The sequence below is a fragment of the Chelonia mydas genome, chromosome 2 (genome assembly GCF_015237465.2).
Source record: "Chelonia mydas isolate rCheMyd1 chromosome 2, rCheMyd1.pri.v2, whole genome shotgun sequence".
Classification (NCBI taxonomy): Eukaryota; Metazoa; Chordata; order Testudines; family Cheloniidae; genus Chelonia; species Chelonia mydas.
Genome location: NC_057850.1, coordinates 69,686,433 through 69,709,357, shown reverse-complemented (window position 1 = coordinate 69,709,357; position 22,925 = coordinate 69,686,433). Strand labels below are relative to the sequence as shown.

General features: G+C 40.8%; 1 protein-coding gene across 1 annotated transcript in view; it reads right to left on the bottom strand.

The window, feature by feature from the left end:
* The window catches only part of PXDNL (peroxidasin like), a 285,265-nt gene that overhangs the window by 111,640 nt on the left and 150,700 nt on the right, over window positions 1-22,925 (bottom strand). The window contains exons 5-6 of the mRNA XM_007058778.4: window positions 4,368-4,439; window positions 2,541-2,612 (exon numbers count right to left, since the gene is read on the bottom strand). Coding sequence (XP_007058840.2) covers window positions 2,541-2,612; window positions 4,368-4,439 — 144 coding nt within the window. The remainder of the gene's footprint in view (window positions 1-2,540; window positions 2,613-4,367; window positions 4,440-22,925) is intronic.

Genomic DNA, 22,925 nt, shown 5'->3' with positions numbered 1-22,925 from the left:
GAGGCTCCTAGATCACAAAGGAAGTCTGTGGCAGAGCAGGGTATTGAATGTTGGTCTCCCAAGACCGCGGCTAATGCCCTAACTAATGGAGCGTCCTTCTCCCCTATCCCAACCCCTACCTACACACACACACACACACCCACTTGGTGTACACTAGCAACTTATGTCGGTATACCTACGTTGCTCACGGGGGTGGAAAATCCTCCCCCCTGAGCAACGCAGTTATACCAACCTAACCCCAAGTGTAGACAGCGCTCTGTTGATGGGAGGGCTTCTCCTGTCAATATAGCTATCGCCTCTTTGTGAGGTGGGCAAAGCCCACCCAGCAGCATCTTCACTGAAGTGCTACAGTGTCACAGCTGCATCAGTGAAGCTCTGCTGCTATAGCATTAGTATAAAAGGGTAGACAAGCCCTCTCTCTCTCTCATCTTTAAGGGATGCTAACATGTTCAGGATGATTACAGTAACTTAGCCACTTATTCTATAAAACCATCCCCCCGAAAGCTATTTTTCAAATGGTTCTTTTCTTATTAAAAGGTGATGCTTTCTGAAGGTAAACAGATTAAGCCTATAAACACATTTAAAGCACCTTTCAGTAACAGTGTGGCCCTTTCGGCTCTCTCCTTGTCTTTAGCTGCCCACCAGGAGTAGCAGGCTTACTTGCTTTGTAGCTGTTTATTTCTGAGTTTCAGAATTCTGGAATCAAATACAAAAAAAAAATCAACTAAACTAATCAAAGTGTTTCCCTGGAAATGATTTCAATGTTCACTCTTTTTGATCAATATTGTAAGCTGGCAATTGGCTTCTGTGTAAATGGCACATCTAGTTCCAAAACACTACAGAGAATAGTCTCACCTCAGTGTATATATATAGTTCCCATCACCACCAAAAGGAATTACACTCACATATTGACAGGAGAATAGGCCCCTATGGAGGTATTAGTAATACCAAGTCATATGAATCCTCAATTTCTCATTTAGCATCACTCACTTAGAACACATTGATGAACCATACAGTGTTGGTGTTCTCTTTTTCTTGGTGTTCTTATGTTCCTAGCTTTTGGTAAGGCGCAAACTAAGGAGCTAGGCTCTGTTTTTTACTTCTGTAAAGTTTAAGGGTATGTCTACACTGCAATTAAAAACCCATGGTTGGCCTTTGACAGCTGATTTGGGCTTGTGGGGCTCGGGCTTCGGGTCTGTTTAATGGCGACATAGACGCCCAGACTCAGGCTGGAGCCCAGACTCTATGATTTTGTGTGGTGGCAGGGTCCAGCGCTTGGGTGATAGCCTGAGCCAGAACATCAACACCACAAGTAAACGGGCATGCAGCCTGAGCCCTGAAAGCCCATGTCAGCTGGCACGGGCCAGTCGCGAGTGTCTAATTGTGGTATAGACCTACCCTCACAGTTTCAAGGATAAAGGTTAAGACAGTAAAGTTGCAAATGTTCTCTCTTTGGCCATGATTCAGCAAACTGCTTTGACAACTACTGAATTTTAAACATATGTTACAGGCCATCATCTCTTACTTAACTTTAAGCATGTACTTCTCCACTGGGACTTAAAGACGTATTTGATTTTAAGCATGTGCTGAAATACTTTACTGAATAGGGATGGACCTAAGAATGTACTTCAGTGCTTTGCTGAACTGGGACCAATTTGGTAATTCAAATAAATCCTTATGGCCTGGAGACTTTTTAGAGTTTAGAGCCCAGTCCTGGTCCCATGGAAATAGGAGGCAAAAATCCCACCAAATTCAAGGGGGGATAGGATTGAACCCCGAAGCAGGAATTTCCACATCTGGTTTTGGAGACATCATGGGTTAGTAACTACAGTTGAGGAACAAACAGCAAAAAGAGGGGTAAAATTTAAGTTTTGAAGTCTCACACCTGTAGCTCTCTAACTGATTATGAGATGTGAAAAGGAAAAGGCAGGAGGTGCGACAAGAAAGGACCATGTGAGGCCCCTTAAACTTTAACCAATGTTTTATTAGTCATGGAAAACTCTCTCTCTAAGAAAAAATGTATGTCCATTTGCTGGCCAAATAGGACATGGAAGAACAGAATGCATGATATTTGCAAGCATATAAAATTAAATGGACCATTTGGTTCTCATGTCTACAAATGGGACATCCATTTCTATTAAATGAGAGTCACCAAATTCTGTCCTGATTTAGTCTTAATTCCCCTTATTCCATATTTAGTAGCTGCTATCCACATTCCTTCCCTTAGCCTCATTTGCCTTCACCCTCATTTCTCATTCTTCAGCCTTGTTCTCCCCTTCCATGCCTTCTCTTTCAGCTTTGTGTCTTATGGAATTTCTTTTAATTTCCATTCACATTTCACTTCTTATGAAACATTAGAACAAACACAGTACAATATGTCACTTCCTCTGTCCCATGGTGAAAAGCATGCCAACACCACATTATAAGAAAGCTGTGGTCTTCATTTAACTAACCTAATTAAAAACCTGTCTTCACAGGTCACACAGTTTTGCAGTAGAACAGGAGTATCATTATTTACAAAATTATTTTCCAAAACTTACAGCCTCTTTAGTGAATCCAGATGAGAAAAACTTCCAGCTGGGATCTTAGACAACTTATTGTTATGCAGAAATCTGAGGAACAGAAGATATGCCTTAATAATTGACAGATTCCTTTGCAGAATTAGATATTAATATATTACAAAGAACATGGCTCTGCATTGTATATTTTAAAATCTGACAATAAAAAACCCTTGCATAATATTAACAAATTAGTAAAGTTGTCGTTTTATAAAAGCTAAGGCTAAGGGAGGAGGGGTTTATTATTCAACCACAGGTTACTAATAAATATTGATTATATTTCTTTCAGATGACAAAAGCAATATCTGAGTCATTTATAGCTAATGGCCTTTGTTTCCCCACAAGAATAGGGGTATCCTGATCAAATTCAAACTTTGTAATTAAATACTTCCTGTATAAATTCCTCCTGTGATTTCAACTGGATAACTCATGCTTCACTTTTGGTTCTAAGGTATTGTGTAGACTTACTGTGCAAAGTAAAACATCTGTAATGTTTCCCCATTCAGAGGCGGTTATGTGTCAGCAATGGGTAAGTGATGTAGCATAATCTTTTTCATTTCTATTTAAGGCCTTCTCTACCCTGAGGATTTATCCAGATTAGTGCCATCTCTAAGCGATGTAGCCACTCCAATGCAAACCATTGACAAAGCAACCATTTGCACTGGTCGCATTTAGCTCTGCTTGAAACCAGCATAATCTCCACTGGCGGAAATTGTGACATTTTGGCTATGTCTACGTTACACGCCACTGTAGGCGGTATGTAGGGAATGTGTAGTCACAGAGAAAAGCAGGCTGTGTGCACACTGTGGTGTACAGCTGCACATGTCAGTGAAAGGCTAGGGCAGGGGAAAGGCCGGGGGGTGGAGGGGGAAGCTTCAGCAGCTCTCCCTATAAGAGCTTTTCCATCTCTGACAGAGTTTCCCTGCAGTGGGGAAGGCTTCAGTAGTGGGGAGCTGCTGCACTCTGTCCCTTTGGAGGGGAAGGGCTCTTTCAGTAGGGAGATGGCAGAGCCTTTCCCCATTGCTGGAGGCTTTCCCTCTGGTGGAGTCTTTCTCCAATTCCTCCCCACTGCCAGAGCTACTGGAGTCTTTTCCTGCAGTGGGGAAAGCCGCTAGCAGCTGGGAGGCAGTGGGACACTACATGGCTAAAAATAGCAGTGTAGACAGGAGAGCACGGCTTGGGTGAGTGGAAAGCCATGTAGGTTACACCCTTCAGGGCAAGTCTGTATTCTACTCACCTAAGCCACACCTCACTGTCATCACTGCTACTTAAACTCATGCTAGGGGAGCTACTGGACTACATACTCTACAAGCCACTAACAGAAGAGTGCAGTGTAGAAGTAGCCTTTGCCTGTTCACACTACAGGTTTGCAGCTTTGAGAGGGGTCTGGCAACTGATGGCTGTAACTGAGGTAAATCCACAGAGGAGATGAGGCCTTAAATGAGTCACATTTAAAGGTATCATGCCAAACAGATTCTGCGACAGAACAGAATTCTGGAGTTTTGATGGAAATCATGTCTTTTGTTACTTGAAAGACATCTAAACTCACTTTCAGAGAGATCTAAAGTCAATTCACTGAAAATACAATTCAGACTTGAAAGAGTTCTTCTTGGCTGGAGGATTTGTGAAGGAAATCTACATTACAAAATCTTGCTCTCTTACTAGGGTGACTATTACAGAATTTCCTCTACTTTTCAGCACTTCTGTAGATAAAAGGGCACAGAATTTATTTAGGTAAGTCAGATTTTGAATGAGGAAGACAAATCAAGAACACAGAACTAATGAAAAGTTTGCCCAACCAGCACTTACAATCTTTCTAATTTTGGGAGGTCTCTGAAGGTTTCTGGCTTGACTGTTTCTATTTGATTGAAATGAATATACCTGTGGAAAGACCATCAATATAGTTATCTCATCTTTTCTGGACATTGTGAAGAAATTGGATAGAAAGGAAATCAGCAGCGTTGGCTGAAAATACTGAAAGAACCCAACAAACCCACAGAACACAATCTCTGTAAACAGGAAATCCATGTATTTTTAACAATCCTTTTCCCTGCTGTTCACAGTGCCAATCTAAGAACCCACTGATACAGAAGAGGTGAAGCTGATGTCTACCAGCAGGTAGTGGCTCCAAGCCATCACCATCTGTAACTGAACAGAAGAACACCTGCTGAACTTATTATACTGTTTAATGAAACTCATTTGGGCGAAACAACAGAAAAACGATGTGTAACAAGTGGCCAAACACAGTAACATTTGCATTAAGGACAAAGAATCAGTGAAAAGAGAGAGTTCTTACTTTGTACAGTAACTGAAGTTCTTCAAGATGTGTGGACCCTATGTGTACTCCACTAAGGGTGCAAGTGAGCTCCATGAGCCCAAAACTGGAAGAGTATTGCTAGCAGAGTCTGTAAGTCTGCTCCTGCACCCTTCTCCTCCTTGTGCTCCCAGACAAAAGCCTAAGGGCAGTGCGGACCGCCTACCTCCAGTTCCTTCTCTACCATGAAGCATATGTTAGGATCTGAAGCAGGGCAGGTAGTGGAATACAGATAGGAACCACGCATCTCAAAGAACTCTAGTTCTTGTATAAGGTAAGTAACTTCTCTTTCTTCTTCGAGTGCTAGTCCCTATGTGTATTCCATTGTGGGTGATTGCCAAGCAGTGCTTATTGAGGAGAAGGTTGTGAGGACCTCTGCAATACTTCTGAAAGGAGTATGACTGTACTGAGAGAGACACCATCTTCAGAAGCATCCACAAAGGCACAATGTCTTGACAAGACATTCACTGAACCCCACGTAGCTGCTTTACAGATTTCAACAATAGGAATGTCTTGAATGAAGGTTACAGAGGTGGTCTGGGCTCCAGTAGAGTGACCTCTCAGACCTTGTAGTGCAGGGGTGTTTGTCAACTTCTAACACAGCAGAATCCACCCCAAAATCCACTTGGAAGGTCTTTGGGAGGAGACTGTTTCCACTCTCATCCATTCTGTGAATGATACAAATCATGCAGGTGATTTTCTAAATGGTCTTGTTCTTTGGAGGTAAAACACTCCAGCTCAGTGGATGTCTGTGGAGAGAGGCCACCTGTGTGCAGTTTTTGAAAGAATGGAGATAGGTGGATTGTCTGATTTAGACGGAAATCCAAGATCAGTTTAGGAGTAAACTTAGGATATAGCCTCAGAGCATTCTTATCCTTGTTGAAAGACTGTACATGGCAGATCACCCTGAAGGGTCCCAGTTCACCACCCTTATAGCTAAGGTGAAGGCAATTAGAAAGGTGACTTTCATGGATAAGAGGGATAAGGACCAAAAAGCCAAGGGTTCAAATGGAGGTCTTCTTACTGCTCAGAGGAGAAAATTCAGGCCTCACATCGGAGTACACCTACTCACAGGAGGAACGGTTATAACCGGCCTTTCAAAAAAGTACTGCTACAGGATGGGTGAAGATAGAGTTGTTATCATAAGAACATAAGTATGACCATACTGGGTCAGACCAAAGGTCCATGTAGCCCAGTATCCTGTCTTCCAACAGTGGCCAATGCCAGGTGCCCCAGATGGAATGAACAGAACAGGTAATCATCAAGTGATCCAGTGACAGGCACTGATAGCTACCAAATGAACCTGTAGTGAAGTAAGTGAGACACCCTTGGTATTTAAGGAAAGAAGATATTCTAAAATAGTCAGCTTGTCAGAGTCCTCAGGGGTTATCTGATAACTGATAAATATTTCCAGTTGGCTATGTACTATTTTCTAGTGGACTCTTTTATACTATTGTTAAATATGACCTGAACTGCCCCAAGCATGCATTTTCTAAGTTCGATACCGTGGGTGCGGACTTAAAGGCACTGCTAGCAATACTAAATAGGGAAAAACTGATGACCTGCAGTGCTCCAAGTAAGTTGCTACTACTGATAGCATGAAGGGTACCTACAAGTGTACTGTTGCAAAGCCAAAGGAGAGTACCCTATAGTGGTAGTGGTGCCTGTCCATGGAGAACCTCAGGAACCTTCTGCGTGAGGGGTGGAGGTCTATGTGGACGTAGGCATCCTTCATATCAAAAGCTGAGAACCAGTTGTCTCTGTTCAGTGAGGAAATTATTGATGCCAGTGTGACCATTTAAACCTCAGTTTTCAGATAAAGACAAGGAGTTGTCTGAGGTCTAAGATGGGTCTCCATCCTCCCTTCCTTTTTCAATGAGAAATTATTTTCAGTAAAATGTTGAAGAGGACCTTCTCTATAGATCCCTGAAGGAGGAGGACATTCCCTTATTTAATGACCATCCTCTCCTGAGAGTGGTCCCTCAAGAAGAACAGGGAAGGGATTTTTGGGGGTGGGGGGAAAGCAGAGGAATACTATAGTACAGCTGGAGTGTATGATGTATGATGAGTTCCAAAGAGGATGGAGGTAGGCTGTTCTCAGTGGTGGCAGATGACAGAACAAGGAGCAATGGTCTTAAGTTGCAATGGGGGAGGTCTAGGTTGGATATTAGGGAAAACTATTTCACTAGGAGGGTGGTGAAGCAATGGAATGGGTTACCTAGGAAGGTGGTGGAATCTCCATCCTTAGAAGTTTTTAAGGCCCGACTTGACAAAGCCCTGGCTGGGATGATTTAGTTGGTGTTGGTCCTGCTTTGAGCACGGGGTTGGACTAGACGACCTCCTGAGGTCTCTTCCCACCCTAATCTTCTATGATTCTATGTCAACAATCCATCTGTCTGTTATCACCCACCAAGTTTGGGCAAAGTGGGCCAGTCAACTCCCAAATTGGGTCTTGGGGCTCATGATTGATGAATGTGGTATTTGGAGTGCTTTGTAGCTCTTGAAAGTACCGTCAAAAATATTTCTTAGCAGGAGGTTGCGGTTGGAAGAAGGGGAAGCATTATGTGTACACTGCTCCAGCTTTTGTCACTTCCATGGAGGTTTATATGCCCTTTGGTGGTAGAAGTGTTGAGGCACTGGCTGAGGTTTGTATGACTGAGGTCTGGCGTACTTCCTCCTTGGCGCTAGAATGTAGATCTTCAGTTAGCAGAGGGTTGCCCTTGAATCCCCCAGTCAGTGTACAGATTCATCTGTTTTATTCCTGAACATGTTGTTCCCTTCACAAGACATATCCTCCACTGTAGATTATACTTCCCCAGAGAATCCTGAGGAATGAAGACAGGATGCTCAATGCATGACAATAGCCATTGCCCTTGAAACAACAGCTGTTTCTGCTGCATCAACAGAGGCTTGGAGAGATGATCTGGCGATTAATTTACCCTCCTCAATCAGAGCCAGGAATGTGATCTGCGCTCTTGTGGGTGTTTGTCCATCTATTCCACTAACTTAGAGCAATTGACAAAAATTGTATTTTGAGGTTAATGCTTGGCAATTGGCTATATGAAAAGGCTGATTGAAGTGAAAACTTTCCTGCCCAATAGGTTTAGATGTTTAACATCCTTATCTAACAGAGTGGATCTGGTAAAATAAAAATTCTGCTACCCTGGCTGGCATGTCGTATTTCTTTTCAGTCCTCTTAGAGACACAAATGGATGGTGTATGCCAGATGACCTTAGCAAGCTCCATTAATTAAAGGGCAGCATAAACCTCCTAGGCCTTTCACTATGCAGAATGTCCAAGGGCTTTTGAGGAGTCTCTTGTACCCCCTGCAGAGAAATCTGGAGAGTCTCAGCAACCCTTCTTAATAGGTCCTGGAACTGCCTGTAATCATCAAGTAGAGAATATGGGGTTGGATCTGATTCTTTCTCCGTGTCCTTGGGGATCTGAGGAAGCCTGGGTTCCTCTCCGGGAAGTGAGGGATATTGTAACTCCCAAAGGGAACAGAGAGACTCAGAGTATTGTGTGAATGGATCCCATGGTCCCCAGTAAGAGGGATCAAACGTTGGGCTGAGCGCCAAGATCTACCTGTCTTCCCTGGAGAGAGGAGCCTTCAGGGCTTTCACATTGGTTTATTCTCTTGCTACAGCGGCCATGACCATTTGCTAGACACAGGCAAACACCTAGTGATGTTTCTTCCATTAGCACTGAATAATAGAAAGACTTCTACTGTCATCTTATGATTATAAATAAAAATTTACGAAAATAATACTAAAATTCAAACTTTACAAGTGGACTTTTTGTATCAGATTTTTGGTCTCCTATTTTACTCTGCTATTTTTAAATCATACTTGATTTGGAAAAATCCACAATCCACAGTTGTCATGGCAGCCTTTTTCAGGTTTCTGTTTGACTATTTAAATCTCTTTAGCAATACACAGTTTCACTTTCACTGGCAATAACCAGTGTACAGGGCTCCAAGTGTTGGAAAATTTCCAGAGAGAAGGTTGCAGTAGCACTTGGTGGCCACTGCATCCCAAAAAGTGGGTGGCACTGGCTGTTGCCCTAAACAGAGTGGTGGGAAGCAAGAGAAAAAAAAGGTTGAAGGTGGTATAGGCAAAGCTCAGCCTCTTTTTCATCTGCTCTGTTACTCTATGTGGAGTTTTTTCAACCCAGGCAGTGCAGACTGAAAACAGGAACCAGAGCACCTGTGGATTTGGCAAACTCTCTGCCCTCTCCAAAAAAATAAAATATTTCCACCAAAGATTCCTGGAGGTTTGATTTTAGAAATATGGACACCTTATGGCTACAGGCTCCCAACAGACATAACAACTGCCTTTCTCCCATGTAAATCCTATACTAGGGTGGTGCTGGAAACAGTGCCTGCCCTCTCCCAAGGGTAAATCCTCCAGTGAGCCAGATTAGGATAGGGTGTGATGCAATTCGCATCTTTACTCCAGCAGGGTCCTTAGTCCCTTAACTGAACACAATCTCTCCTAATGTGTTTGAATGCAGCTAAATGTAAATGTATACATGTGGGAATATAGGCCACACTTACAGAATGGGGGACTCTCTCCTGGGAAGTAGTGACTCTGGAAAAAAGATGTGGGGTCTTGGTAGATAGTCAGCTGAACATGAGCTCCCAGGTTGATGCTGCGGCCAAAAGAGTTAATGAGATCCTGGGATGCATAAATAGGGGGATGTTGAGTAGGAGTAGAGAGGTTATTTTACCCCTATATTTGGCATTAGTGTGACCACTGCTGGAATACTGTGTCCAGTTCTGGTGCCCACAATTCAAGAAGTATGGTGATAAATTGGAAAGGATTCAGAGAAGAGCCATACAAATGATTACAGGATTAAGGAAAACACACCTTATAGTGATAGACTTAGAGCTCAATCTATTTACCTTAACAACGAAGGTTAAGGGATGACTTGATTACAGTCTGTAAGTATCTACATGGAGAATAAATATTTGATAATGTGCTCTTCAGTCTATCAGAGAATGGTATAATAAGATCCAGTGACTGGAAGTTGAAGCTAGACAAATTCAGACAGGAAATAAGGCATAAATTTTTAACAGTGACAGTAATTAACCATTGGAACAATTGGTCATGGGTAGTGGTGGATTCTCCATCATTGACTGTTTTTAAATCAAGACTAGAGGTTGTTTTCTAAAAGATCTGCTCTAGGAATTATATCTATGGCCTGTGTTACACAGGAAGTCAGATTAGATCACAATGGTCCCTTCTTGCCTTGGAATCTATGAATAATTTACATAGACATATAGGACCACAGGTTGTATATTTCTAACATTTGCCGCATACCATGTCAAGAATCTGTCCACATAAGTAAATGTATTTGAAGCTCTCAGACTAGGTCATCCCAAATCACAATGGTCCAGCTGACATTGTTACAAATTTCTGGCACCTGCAATCATATTTCTGAGTTACCATAAGATGCTCTAAGGCAGGAAGAGTTATCTTTCACCCTCAGAAAAGTTATCCAATACATCAAAAGCAAACAGTCCATCTAAACCAATGCTCTGACCTGATGACATGCTTTCTTTGGTGGTTGAACAAATAAGAGCTTGTGCACTTGATCTCCTCAACAATGATAAACTGTGTTACTCCAGAAATGAAAACCTAGCCAGAGAAGATATATGTTCCCCAGCCAGTATACATACCTGCATGCAAAAGGTGAAACAAATTATCCTTAAGTACATTTTGTTAGTAGTAGAAAGTAAACGCTTTCTGGACTTTTAGGTGCTTTTTTTTTCTTTTTAATTAACAGAGGAAAATGAGTTAAGTCCCAGTACCTCAGGTTCTGAATCAAGAATATACTCTGCTTGTGAAAGATTTTGAGTTCTGCCGCATATTATTGTTTGGCTGGAGCCCACTATGAATCCAGCCTGTAAATCCTGCTCCATGAAACTTTTGATTGCCACCTGGGGATTTCTACCTCTCAGAGAACTAGACACAGCTTTGATCACAGCTGCCAGTGCACTAACATTGTTTTCTCTAAGCCTGTAACTACCATTTTATGTTATAATTCATTTCTGGACTACAGCCACGTACAGCTTCAAGGAGAACTGTCAGCCACTAATAGGCTAGCTTACAGAAATTGAAGGAGAAAACAGAATTATTTTTCCCACTCAGTAAGCATGCAGCTGTTTAAAATCATTGGCTTCTAAGCAAGTTGCGTGCATCATAGACAAACAGAAAAATTACAGGAGTGTGGAAATACCAGCATTAAGGTTTAAAGATAAGGACAAACACACTTTTAAAATTGTAAAAAGAAAAGGAGTACTTGTGGCACCTTAGAGATTAACAAATTTGAGCATAAGCTTTCGTGAGCTACAGCATCCGATGAAGTGAGCTGTAGCTCACAAAAGCTTATGCTCAAATAAATGTGTTAGTCTCTAAGGTGCCACAAGTACTTCTTTTCTTTCTGCGGATACAGACTAACATGGCTGCTACTCTGAAACTTTTTAAATTTGTGTTTCTAGAGGCAAAATATAGGAAAATTTAGGGACACATCAAATCAGTTGCCGGGGCTGAGGGTGGAATTCAGAACACACATGCACACTCTGCACAGGTCTTAAACTCCTTATTCCAAAATATACTTGTGAAAATGTCCAGTATAATACGCTACAAATTTAAACCTGTTGCTGCTATTATGCTTATCAGTCATATTTATTACAGTAGTGCCTAGGGGCAAGCCAAGAATGGAGCCCCATTTTGCCAGGCACCACCCAAACATATAACGAGAGAATATCCCTGCCCTGAAGGACTTATACCCTAAATAGACAAGACAGGCAAAGGGAAAGGAAAAAGAACACAAGCAGAGTGAACAATGTGATGGATGCACATATCATACTAGAGATATGAGTAAGTCCCTCTTTTTTTTATTATTGGAATCCTTTCATGGGGGGTTATGTTAAGAGGAGATTTAGCTATATAGAAATACAAAGCAAAAAAGGGGGAAGGAGGAGTTAGAGAGAGGAAGGAATGAGCAGTGGAGGGTTGAAGCAAACAGCCAATCAGCACAGAGGAGAGAATGCCCAGAGCAAAAACTGCAGAAAGCACTCTGATGACATCATCTGTGTTCATTGGTCCCTGCTTGAACTGCTTTCTGCAGCTGCTCTGCCAGCATCACTCTCTTGCTGGCTCCTCCTTGTTGTCTCTTTTCCAAGGGCCCAATGGCTAGGGGAAATGGGGCACCCCAATGGGTCACGGCACTTCTGAAGGGGCTGGTCGCCCTGACACAGTTCTGGGTTTGAGGGCTCTCGGTTGTGAGGGGGATGGTGGCCGCAGCTGAACCCCATATTACCCCATTTACTCCCAGGGCAACAGCATCTGCTTGAAAGGTTTTCTGTATGCTGTGCTGGCTTCAGTCCCTGGCTGGCTTCTCCCTGCTTTTATCGTTATCTGTTCTCCTTTTTGAGGCCTATTTCCCAATTATAAACCCTACAATGGTTTCCTTTGAAGCCAGTGACATCACACTCAATTTCTCCAAGTTAGTAGTTTTATTACTTAGCAGGATGCTACAGGCTGCCAACACACTGAGCAGTACCTGAATCTTGATCAACTGATGCAAATTTTCCAGACTCAATTGCCTGTTAAGCATCCACCCAGATTTAGGTATTTCTGACAAAGTGAATTCCCAGTAGCCAGACAAAGTTAGGTATGGTTTAGAAATGAAGGTATTTATTTAATTAAAGTATTTTCAATGTAGCGTAGGTTTTGTATAAGTGATAGATAAGGCTCAACATTTCTGAAGCTTATTAAAAGATTTTTGCTCTGGCAATCAGCCAATAGATCTTTTGTGAACAGGCTAAGCAGTTCTTGCTTTTTTTGCAAGGTTGGTAGTACTGCAAATATACAGGGGGCTCTATCCTGACATGTCCCGACTGCCACCTGCGAGGTCCTGAGTGACCTCAGTCCCCAGGAAAGTCAATGAGTCTGAAAGACCAAATTATCTGAAATGCATTTAAGTAGTACAAAATGACCTTGAAAGGGCTAAAATTGCTCGATGAGAATTACTGCTGTGAAGGGGAACTCTCCACTTGTGTACAGATGGCAGGGGTAATGGTGCTGCCTCTTCCGCCAGCTGTCATCCCTCTCCTCCTAGTATAAAGAGATGGAGGCAGGAGGTTCTGGGGTATTCTAGGGACAGGACATGGATGGGTCAGGATGGGGAGGAAGTATTGTGCAGCAGAACTGTAATTTGTTCCAGGACTGTGTGGTTCTGAATCAAGGAGCCACAATCAGCTCCCAAAGGCCACCACTCTCAACCATGTCCAAGCGCAGCTCACATATAGTGGAAAATTGGAGCCAAAGACTTCAGCATCTTAGAGGATGTGGTCCAGTATTTCTACTGCCAGTCCAAGCTGAAAATAAAATGTACAGATTTCTGCACATATTTTTTGAAAGTTAACCAATATTTATGAACCAAGATTTAAAAAAAAACCAGGAAAAAAACAACATTTAGGTACCTATATAAAAGTAGCCAGATTTTCAGCACAATTAATTTCATGGAAGACATGGGAGCTCAGCCCTTTCCGAAATCAGGCCAATTATGTAGGGGGCTGAATATGAATGAAAGGTGGGATTTTCAAAAGCATTCAGCAAAGGGCTAACTCCTCTCCCATTAAAGTCAATGGGAATTTTGCCATTGATTTCAATGGGAGGCGAGTTAAACCAATGATGAACACTTATAAAAAGTCCAGCCTTGGTGTCCAACTTTGAAACTTTTGGCTGTGGTACAGTCATAGACCTAGCCACCATAAGCACAGGCATAGAAGCTATCTTCACCCTCCTTCAGGAACTTACAATGATGCCTATCTCTGCAGCGCTGACGCAGGAGAACTGGTGCATGTGGAAACAAGGGGACAAGATTTGAAGAGTTCACACAACGGGATCTGAGCCTTCCATGCAAAGAAGCTCTGCACCACAGGTGCTTCCAGGGCCTGGGCACATAGGTGTTGGAGGGGAAGAATTGGTGCTTCCTCAACTACACAGAGCCGTAGACTGTTCTCCTCCACAGGCCATGGGGCTGCATTAGGGAGGTTAAGGGATCAGGCTGGGACTTCAGGGATCCAAGTTCTGTTCCTGGATATGCCATAAACTTGCTGTGCAACCTTGAGTGAATCATTTAATCTCTGTGCTTCGGGTCCCTGTGAAATGGAGATGATAGTTAAAAGACGTTTGAGGCTGAATCCACAAATGTTTCTGAGGTGCTCAGACACTATAGTAATAAATGTCATCTAAAAAACCTACAAAGACTAAACCAAATACTGCAGAGTTTTGAGGATGCACTAGGAGCCATGAAGTAGCATCCTACTGGCCACAGCTTTGGGGGAAGATTACTCAGTCTATACAGCGATTCCCATCATGCACACCGTCCTCTTGGGATGGGTGTTAGAAATAACATTTGGACCTTACTCCACCCTCTAGAAGCCAGTTTCAGCAGCAACAAATATGTAATGCAACTGAGCACAGAGGAGACTTGATAAATATGTTAAGCTACCACATTCTTTGTTTAAGGTGGGCTCGGTGTGTATACACCCTCCTTTCATAAAAATAAACATGAAAAAAATGGAGAATACCCACTCGCCAGTAAGTCAAATCAAGATGCATGCTTTGTTCAAATTTCATGAAGAAATGAGAGTAGCAAGTGAGGGCAGTACAAGGTTCTTTGATTTTTTAAAGCGTAAGATTAAATTCCCCTTAATAATAAGCTTAACGTCTATTAGGCCACTGGACAGATAAATTGGTGTTCAAGTGTTACTCTGTGAATTTGTTGGCTCCCTGCCCTCCCTGACAAGATAAATGCTTTATGTCTAAATACTCTCTCTCCCTAATATATTATAGCAGGTGCTTAGAGACATCTGCTACTGTTAAGGTTGCAAAAGTCTTTCTATCATAACCCTCCTGATTTCACATGTTCTTAGCTGTCTGAAACGCTCATCTTTTCATCTGAAGCTTTTCATGCTTTATCTGTTCTCTTGATTTTTTTTTGTTTGGTTTTATTATTATTTATTTGTATTGCAGTAGCTCCTGGAGGCCCTCAACAAGATTGATGCCTCATTTTGCTAGGCCCCTCTGGATACACATAGTGAAAGACAGTTTTTGCCCTTCCACAGAGCTTAATTTCTAAACAGATAAGGCAGATATAGGGTGGAACAGGAAACAGAACTAATGGAGAGCTGAAGTGATTAGCCCAAGGAAACACATCAGATTGGTGGGAGCACTAGGAGTAGAACTCCTCCTAACTTCCAGTCTCATCCAGATTTTTGTTTGTTTTCATTTTGTTTTAAAAAATTGTACGTGAGGAAAGAATAATGCACATTTCCCATGTTAAAAATATCCTAAGCACACTTTATAGACATAAATCTAATATAATTTCTGTCGTCAATAAACATTCACATCACAAAACACCCACTGTGTATGCATGTTTTTGCATCCATATGATTCATTTTCTATCGACATTCAGAAGCAACCATCTTCCACATGCATTGTGTTGCCTTTGCACTTGAACCGTCTTGGGGCTTGAATATTACAAATGAAGTGTCAGGAGCAGGTATCTGATGGGCTTTTCTGCTCAGGGACAATCATGGTATTTGGCCAGGCAGAAGAGATTTAGAAGCAGGAGGTTATGAAATTCCCAAACCATAGCAAGGGCACAGGCTTTCTTCCTATCCCTCTAAAGTGTGGTGTTTTTAGAATGTTTTCATCCTAGCCTACAAAAAAAAAAGGGACTGGATAGTTCCTGCTGCGCCTCCAACTGCTGTTTAACAGCATGAATATACTGCAATGACTGTGCACCGTCCCGGACATGGAAACAGCCAGCAGTGTTAAGTCCCTAGGACACTGTGCTCATGACCACTGACCTCACCACATAAGGTGTGAGAAAATAACTGTATTCTATTTTATTAATTGAGAAATAGTATATGAGTACATAATTAAGGATTGTATTCAAATGTTTATGCTTATCTTAAGTTTTTATATGGCACCTATTGCCTCTGGGGCAGAGTTAAACTTGCACATGCAACATTTAATTTTTGCAAGTGCTGACCACTGAATGACTGAAAGACCATGAACAAGCAAACACTTGTGCACATAATTAACTTTACACAAGTGAACAGTCCCAGGGAACTCTTAGTTCTGTTGACTTGAACTCAATAAAACAACTTATTTGCATAAGGTTAAGCATAAGCCAAGTGTCCGCAGGATGCAACCCTACCTTTACACCCTAAAGATTGCATTAATACAGTCTTGAATGTAATATAATCTATTGTAAAGAAAATGTCAGATTTACACAGTCTGTTCTGAATACAATTGTACACAGTTTCAGATTCGACAGTGTGTATGTAGGTGTATATATGTGGAGCAATATGTTAGGGACACTTACAAAAAAAATCTATGAAAAATTCTAGACACTGAAAAATAGTACACAACTGCTTTCAAATTGAAAACTATTTTCCTTTACACTGAGGGTTGCAGGAGTTTGTAAACAGTTAAAAGACAGCAAGCATGTAGTCCAGGTTCTCAAAATATTAAGCCACAGGGAGATCTAACTTATTCACAACAACAGTAAATTTGTTATTTCTGAAGAAAATCATTGCTGGATTACTATTCTATAACATACTGCTGATAAGAAAAAGGATGTCGTTTCATATGTTATTGTGCACCATACATTTTGACTTAAGTTTTTGTTTTTTTTTAAATTATTGTTATTTATTTTTTAAAGTCATGGTTTCCTATAAATGATCACAAGTAGTACATCTTCAAATTAACAACGTAGAGAGGTGTAAGATTAATTACAGCTCTTAACTCCAGATTATGATCTCAGTAGGTTGTCAATAATATATTAACAGAAAATTTCTTCTAAGTCTTTCTGAATTAAAAGCAAATAGAGAAAGTAATTTTTGTTGTGTGTTTAGTTGCGGGGCAGGGGGAGGAGTGCCAGGTTGTTGTTATTTTCATTTCTTTTGATCACTCTCTGAATTCAGAGGAAACCTAATGTTGCTTTTGATTAATGTTCAATGAAACAGATTGTTTCTGGTTACTCTAGTTGCTTTCTTAATTTATCTCTGCATAATGGGAAACACTTCCTTGATTAAGAAACTGCTGAAAGTTACTGAATTGTTTTCCCATGCATTTCTTCTACGACGACAGGTACAGTCTATCCTAATAAAGGGCACATAGCTTAATTTGTACATCACCTGCATGAGTCATTTCAGTGTGATACAGTACATCACAATAGAGATTAATATAATACATGGGTATTTCTATAGTGTCTTTCAACTGAAGATCTCAACATACTGCTCAAATATTCGTTACCTCCCTTATGGGTGAAAGAGCTTAAGTATTATTATAGTGATTTTACCTATAGGAAAATGGAGTATCTGAGATTTACATGATTTACTTTAATACTGCAAATCAGGAGTCCTGGATTCCCAACCCCCTGCTCTAATCACAATAGAAAACAGTTTCTATGTTGTTTTTTTCCCCTTTATTTTGCTGAGCCTACTCAGACGTCGTGTTTTACAGGGACAAGAAACCCTCTGGATAAAAGGCAGTGAATTTTTATTTTTTTGAAACGGGGGGAGGGGGAGCGGCGGGAGGTATATATTTGATTGTATCCCTCTCCTTTCCCTCATATGTCACTGGTCAGACCACAAACTCTTCAGCACAAGAATAGTATCTTCTTAGGTGTTTCTAGAGCGTATAACTAGGTGCGCCTCAATCCTGATCAGGGACCATGGGTGCTACTAGAGTTTAATCACAGCATAATACTAATAAAGTAATTTATTATATTCAGATATTAACAGTGTTGCAATAGGGCTCACTGAAATACTGGTATCTGAGTCTTACAATGATAGCAGATGATACTCCCCCGCTCCTGCCCACACACACACTTTCCTTCTGTGACCCAGAAGGTTTGCTGACTCTTTCTTAGAGACTGATATCCTTCCCTCATTTCTTCCCTGTAACATCCTATGGGGGCCAACCGTTCCTTCTTTAGTTAATCAACACCACTGCCAAGTTGTCCAGAAGGTGACGAGAGAGTGAGCTAAGGTGCATATATGGCCTTCTTGGTTAATGAGGAAAAAATGGCTTCAGTCTGGCTTGCAGCCTTAGCTTTCTATATACAAGTCTGTAGTCAGGAAGCGTGGAGGGAGAGAAGGGAAAGAAAACCTCCTGCTCACTTCACAGATTACTGCAAAGGTGTTTGGCTGTAGGGAGCATGGTGACTGTCCCCTAGAACACAGGTATTATAACAGAGCTACCCTTAGTTCAACTGAAGAATGTCTACATTGCAATCACAGGTGTGATTAAAGCTAGGGTGAGTGTGCCTACATGAGCTGTAAGTGTGCTAGTGTGGCTAAAAATAGCAGTGAGGAAGCAGAGGTACTTACCCAGGGTCAGGGCGGGCTCTCACAGCCACTGTCTCTTCATTACTATTTTTAATTGTGCTAGCTAAAGTAAAGCTACCACGCAGATGCCTACATGAGCTGCACTCACACCTCCAATTGTATTCTAGTCTTACCCTAAGAGGGCACCATTTGCTCAAAAATGTTTACTTTTAATAATTAAATTTCTCTTTGGCTGTTAGTCTACTACTACAGCAGAATGGAAACTTATTTACAGTCAGCTGTGTTAATGTTCTGCACTGTTAGTATCACAAACAAAGTCACTATTTAGCAAAATACATTTGTTAAAAACATTATCAAATACATTTCAAAGTTCGTTCCGGGTGGGGGGGGCGCACTTTTGACATTATGGATTTTCAGATGGCTGGACTGGGCAAAATAGATGCAGCTCTCTTTTAAAGATCATCTAGAGTGTATACCTCATAAATTGACAATATATTTTTCCATTAAAAAAAGATCAAACCCAAGGCATTTAGTTCCCAATCTGATTTAACTACTCACACACTGGTCTATGCCAAAGTTGTTTGGATCTGATTCGCACTTACCCATGTTCAGTTTTGGTTAAAATTCTTTATTTCCAACTCTATTTACAAATTGTGTTTTGACTGGAGATTGGTATTAGATATATAATGTTTCCTGTGGCTTCAGAGAAATCTGCAGCTGGAGAAAAGAGCTCTCTCTCAAAAGCTAAAAACATGTCTGACAGCTTTGCAAAATTTGGCTCACCCATTCATTCTGGGCAAGTAATATTTTTTTTTTTGACAGGCATGTAAAATACCATCATTTGTTTTTCTACTGTCACCAGTCAAGGGCAGGCAAGCAGGTTTTGTACATATATAGGAAAACGTTCATGGCAGTTATTCAAGCCAGCTGGATGTGGATAAATAAATGTCTTAGAGATGAAAATTAAAAGTAAACGTCTACAACGTGCACACAAGCTCTTGGCACAAACAGTGCATTTTAAAGCAAAACTATTACTGGGTATTTTTAATTTAACTTATTTTTCTCCAAGTTAAACTAAACAAATAAACAAAACCCAAACGTATTTTGTACAACAACATTTTTATAGTTTTAATGATTCCACTCCCTGCCTCCACTAGAGCTCATAAGAAAGAGAGAATATGCAAACTCTGATGTTCTTCCACCCACCTGTCATTTAAAAGCTTATTCCCCTTTGCATTTTGCCTTTCTTTTCATCCTCCAATTAATGCTTAAGCATCAAAACCCCTCGCGTACCACCCACTGCCACTAACAAAACTGGGAAAAGCAGCGCAAGCTTCCTTGTGACACCCAATCCCATTGCAGTAGTTTAAATGTCTCTTCATCATATCATGATTATTTTGGGCTCTGTCATCCAAGTTCACATCCTGAGCCAAATGCTCCTGTAAACAAATGTTCTCACAGCTACCTTGGGATGTGGAATAGATCAGCAGCCTAGTTGGGAGAAGGGATGGGGAGTCTGTGTCTCCCTCTCTTGGAAAGATCAACAGATAGGTCCATCCCAGTTTTTATAGCTCCCAGTCTGTCCTAAACTTTCTACTAACTGTACATTTTGAAAGGTCATCCCTCCTCCTGCCAATATGAAAAAGGACATAGGGGAATACAATGGACATTTTTCAGGAGCTGATCTCAAATGCCCCTTAGTGATGACAAGTGGACACTGCTGAGTGAATTCATGTACCATTCCTGACTTGAGCAGGATTCAGATAGTTGTGAGGAGGGGCACGGAATGAGTAATGTAGCACTAAAAATGTGTTTTGACTGTGCTTTGATGACATCATAACCTCAATGGAATGCTAAAGGACATCTTCCAGTGTCCAAAGTTGCCAATTAAGTCTTTGCTCAAAAACCTCAACTTCCTTTTTAGGAGAAAGAAAAGCAGGACTTGTGGCACCTTAGAGACTAAGAAATTTATTTATAAATTTATTTATAAATTTGTTAGTCTCTAAGGTGCCACAAGTCCTCCTTTTCTTTTTGCGTATACAGACTAACACGACTGCTACTCTGAAACCTTTTTAGGAGAGATTTCTTCAGTCAAAATGCCAAACTAGCCTATTTTCTTGATTTTTTTTTAAGCTAAGGATAACTGTAGCATATAACAGAGACTTGTCTGTCACATAGAGCAAAAGGCCAACATTTTCAAACCCATTTTCTTAAATCCATTCAGCCCTCTGAAAATCAGGCCAATTTTATATTTGGGAGCCTAAATATGGATTTAGAAGCTGAACTTTCAGCACCCAGGTTGGAACATTTTGGACAGATTTTAATTTTTTTAAATTGTCCCTGAATGAAAGAGAACGTACACGCAGGCAAATGAAGAAACTCAATTTAATCTGCCAGATTTCTTCACTGTATTGGGGTAGCATCCTCTTGTGAGGTAACAATGACATCTGGAGGGATAGAAAGGCATGACTGGGCAGTTCTGCAGTGTCCTGATGAAAAACTATGACTAGGTTAAAAATAAATAGATAAATGTTGAGCCACTGAACACTCAAATCTAATTATCTGATTTTGTTGTGCCGGACACAAAATTGCAAGGGGGTTGATAAAAAAACAAATTGATGGAGGCAGCTTTCCTTAAGTAAAATTTCCCCAGGTACACTTGAGAGAATTACAAAATACCATAAGGGAGAGATTTTCAAAAATTAGTAAAAAGACTTTGGAAGCACAAGTCCCTTTGAAAGTTAATGGGACGTAGCTCCTAACTTACATAGGAAACCTCACCTTACATGAACAACCACAGTACCATAATAGTCTGACTGCAGTAGCTCTACCTGCTACCTGACTGTTTCTAAAGAATGTCATGACAAGAGGCTCAGGGCCAAATGATGCTCTGAATTGTGAGGTGGCAGTGGGGGGAAGAGAGTGTATTAATGTGCTACTGTATACGTTATGGTACTATTCAGAAGCCTCAACTATTACACTGGGCGTGGTGCAAAACACAGAGTGAGAGACAGTCCCTGTTCCAAAAACAGCTTACGATTGGAATTAAGGCAAAACATGATATGCTAGTGTAACAAACTAGGGTGGAGGGAGGAAGGGGTGGGTACTTAGACTGGAAGGTGTGGCAGGAAGGTGACATGAAGATACAGGTACTTAGACAGGCTATATACACAATTTATAGGATGGAGGGGGATTTTTCTTCTTTTTAAAAGATATAAATACAGAACAGATAGCAATATAATGGTGGCAGTAGTCTCTACTGGGCACCTGAATAGCCATTATCAGTTGGCAGTTTACTGGAGACATCACAATAGAAGTAGATTCTTAAAAGGGATTTAAAGGAGGGCATGGTTGCTGCTCTACAGATCAGTTCGGTGAGGGTGTTTGATGCATAAGCGATGGCATGGAAGAAGGCGTGATGAAATTTATGGGAGAAGCTGACAAGTGAGCAACAATGGTTGGCACCAATGGTAGAGTGGAGTGGAGGGGGGAATATAATATAAAAGAAAGGATACGTATGATGGTGTTAAATTATGAAGGGGAGCGATTCATTTAGGCACTTCTGAAAATTTTACTCAAGAACAAGAGGCTTGTAACTATTTGATATGGGGGTAAATAGGGGGCCAGATGAGAGGCCTTTGAAAGGGAGACAACATGGCTACAGTAACAGGAAGACAATCTTAGCAGCAGCATTTTGAATGAATCTGAACAGGGAGAGTTAGGTGACAGGAAAAGCTTCGAAGTTTGAAGTCACAAGGGCCTGGATGAGAGTCTTAGTATATGTTCAGAGAGAAAAGGCTGAATATTGGAGATCTTATTGGGGAAAAAGTACAAGATAAGGACATGGCTTGGAGGTTGTATTGTATTTCCTGATATTCCAATTAACATATGGCGCACCTACACCAATACATCTAAGCATTTAAGCACGCAAAAGTAGCCAAAGTTTTGATCACTTAATTGTATTACATCTGTTTTAGTGTTATATGGAAATGAATGCTAAGTAAGGAAAATAAATTCAGAACATTTTCAATTTATGGAATAATTAATGTCTATAACAGCTTTTATAGGCAGAATTGTTGAGGTAATGACACAGAGTCATTCATGCAATAATTAGATGTCATCCTGAAAATTACTAGGTTTTAAAAATATGATTCTCAGTAGCTCCAGTAATTTCTGATAGTAAATGTCTTTACAATAGCAAATAAGTAATATTGTGCATTTTCTAGCCTAACACAAACAAAATCTCCATTTTGCAATAAAAGTAATCTTGAAGCCATAATTAATTTGGAAAGTGTCTTAAATGACTGTGGTTTTCAAGAAAAATATTTACTGATAACTACTGAAAATTGAGAATAGCATATATCAGACTTTGGCTCAGTAAACCTTTAACATTTCATGTATTTTCCCCACATTTTATGATTCATATTTCACTCTGTGATTATGAAAATGTTTGGCAGACTGTGTCTATGTAGGATGATGTTCATATTTAGAAAGCTAGGCAGCTAAAGTACTATAAACATTTGGAAAATGTCTTAATATTTTATCACAGTGAACTGAGATTCTGTGGCCTGCATTGTGCAGGAGATCAGACTAGATGATCATAATGGTCCCTTCGGACCTTAATATCTATGAATCTATCTAAATGTTATCCCTGCTGTATATCTTCTCCCATTCT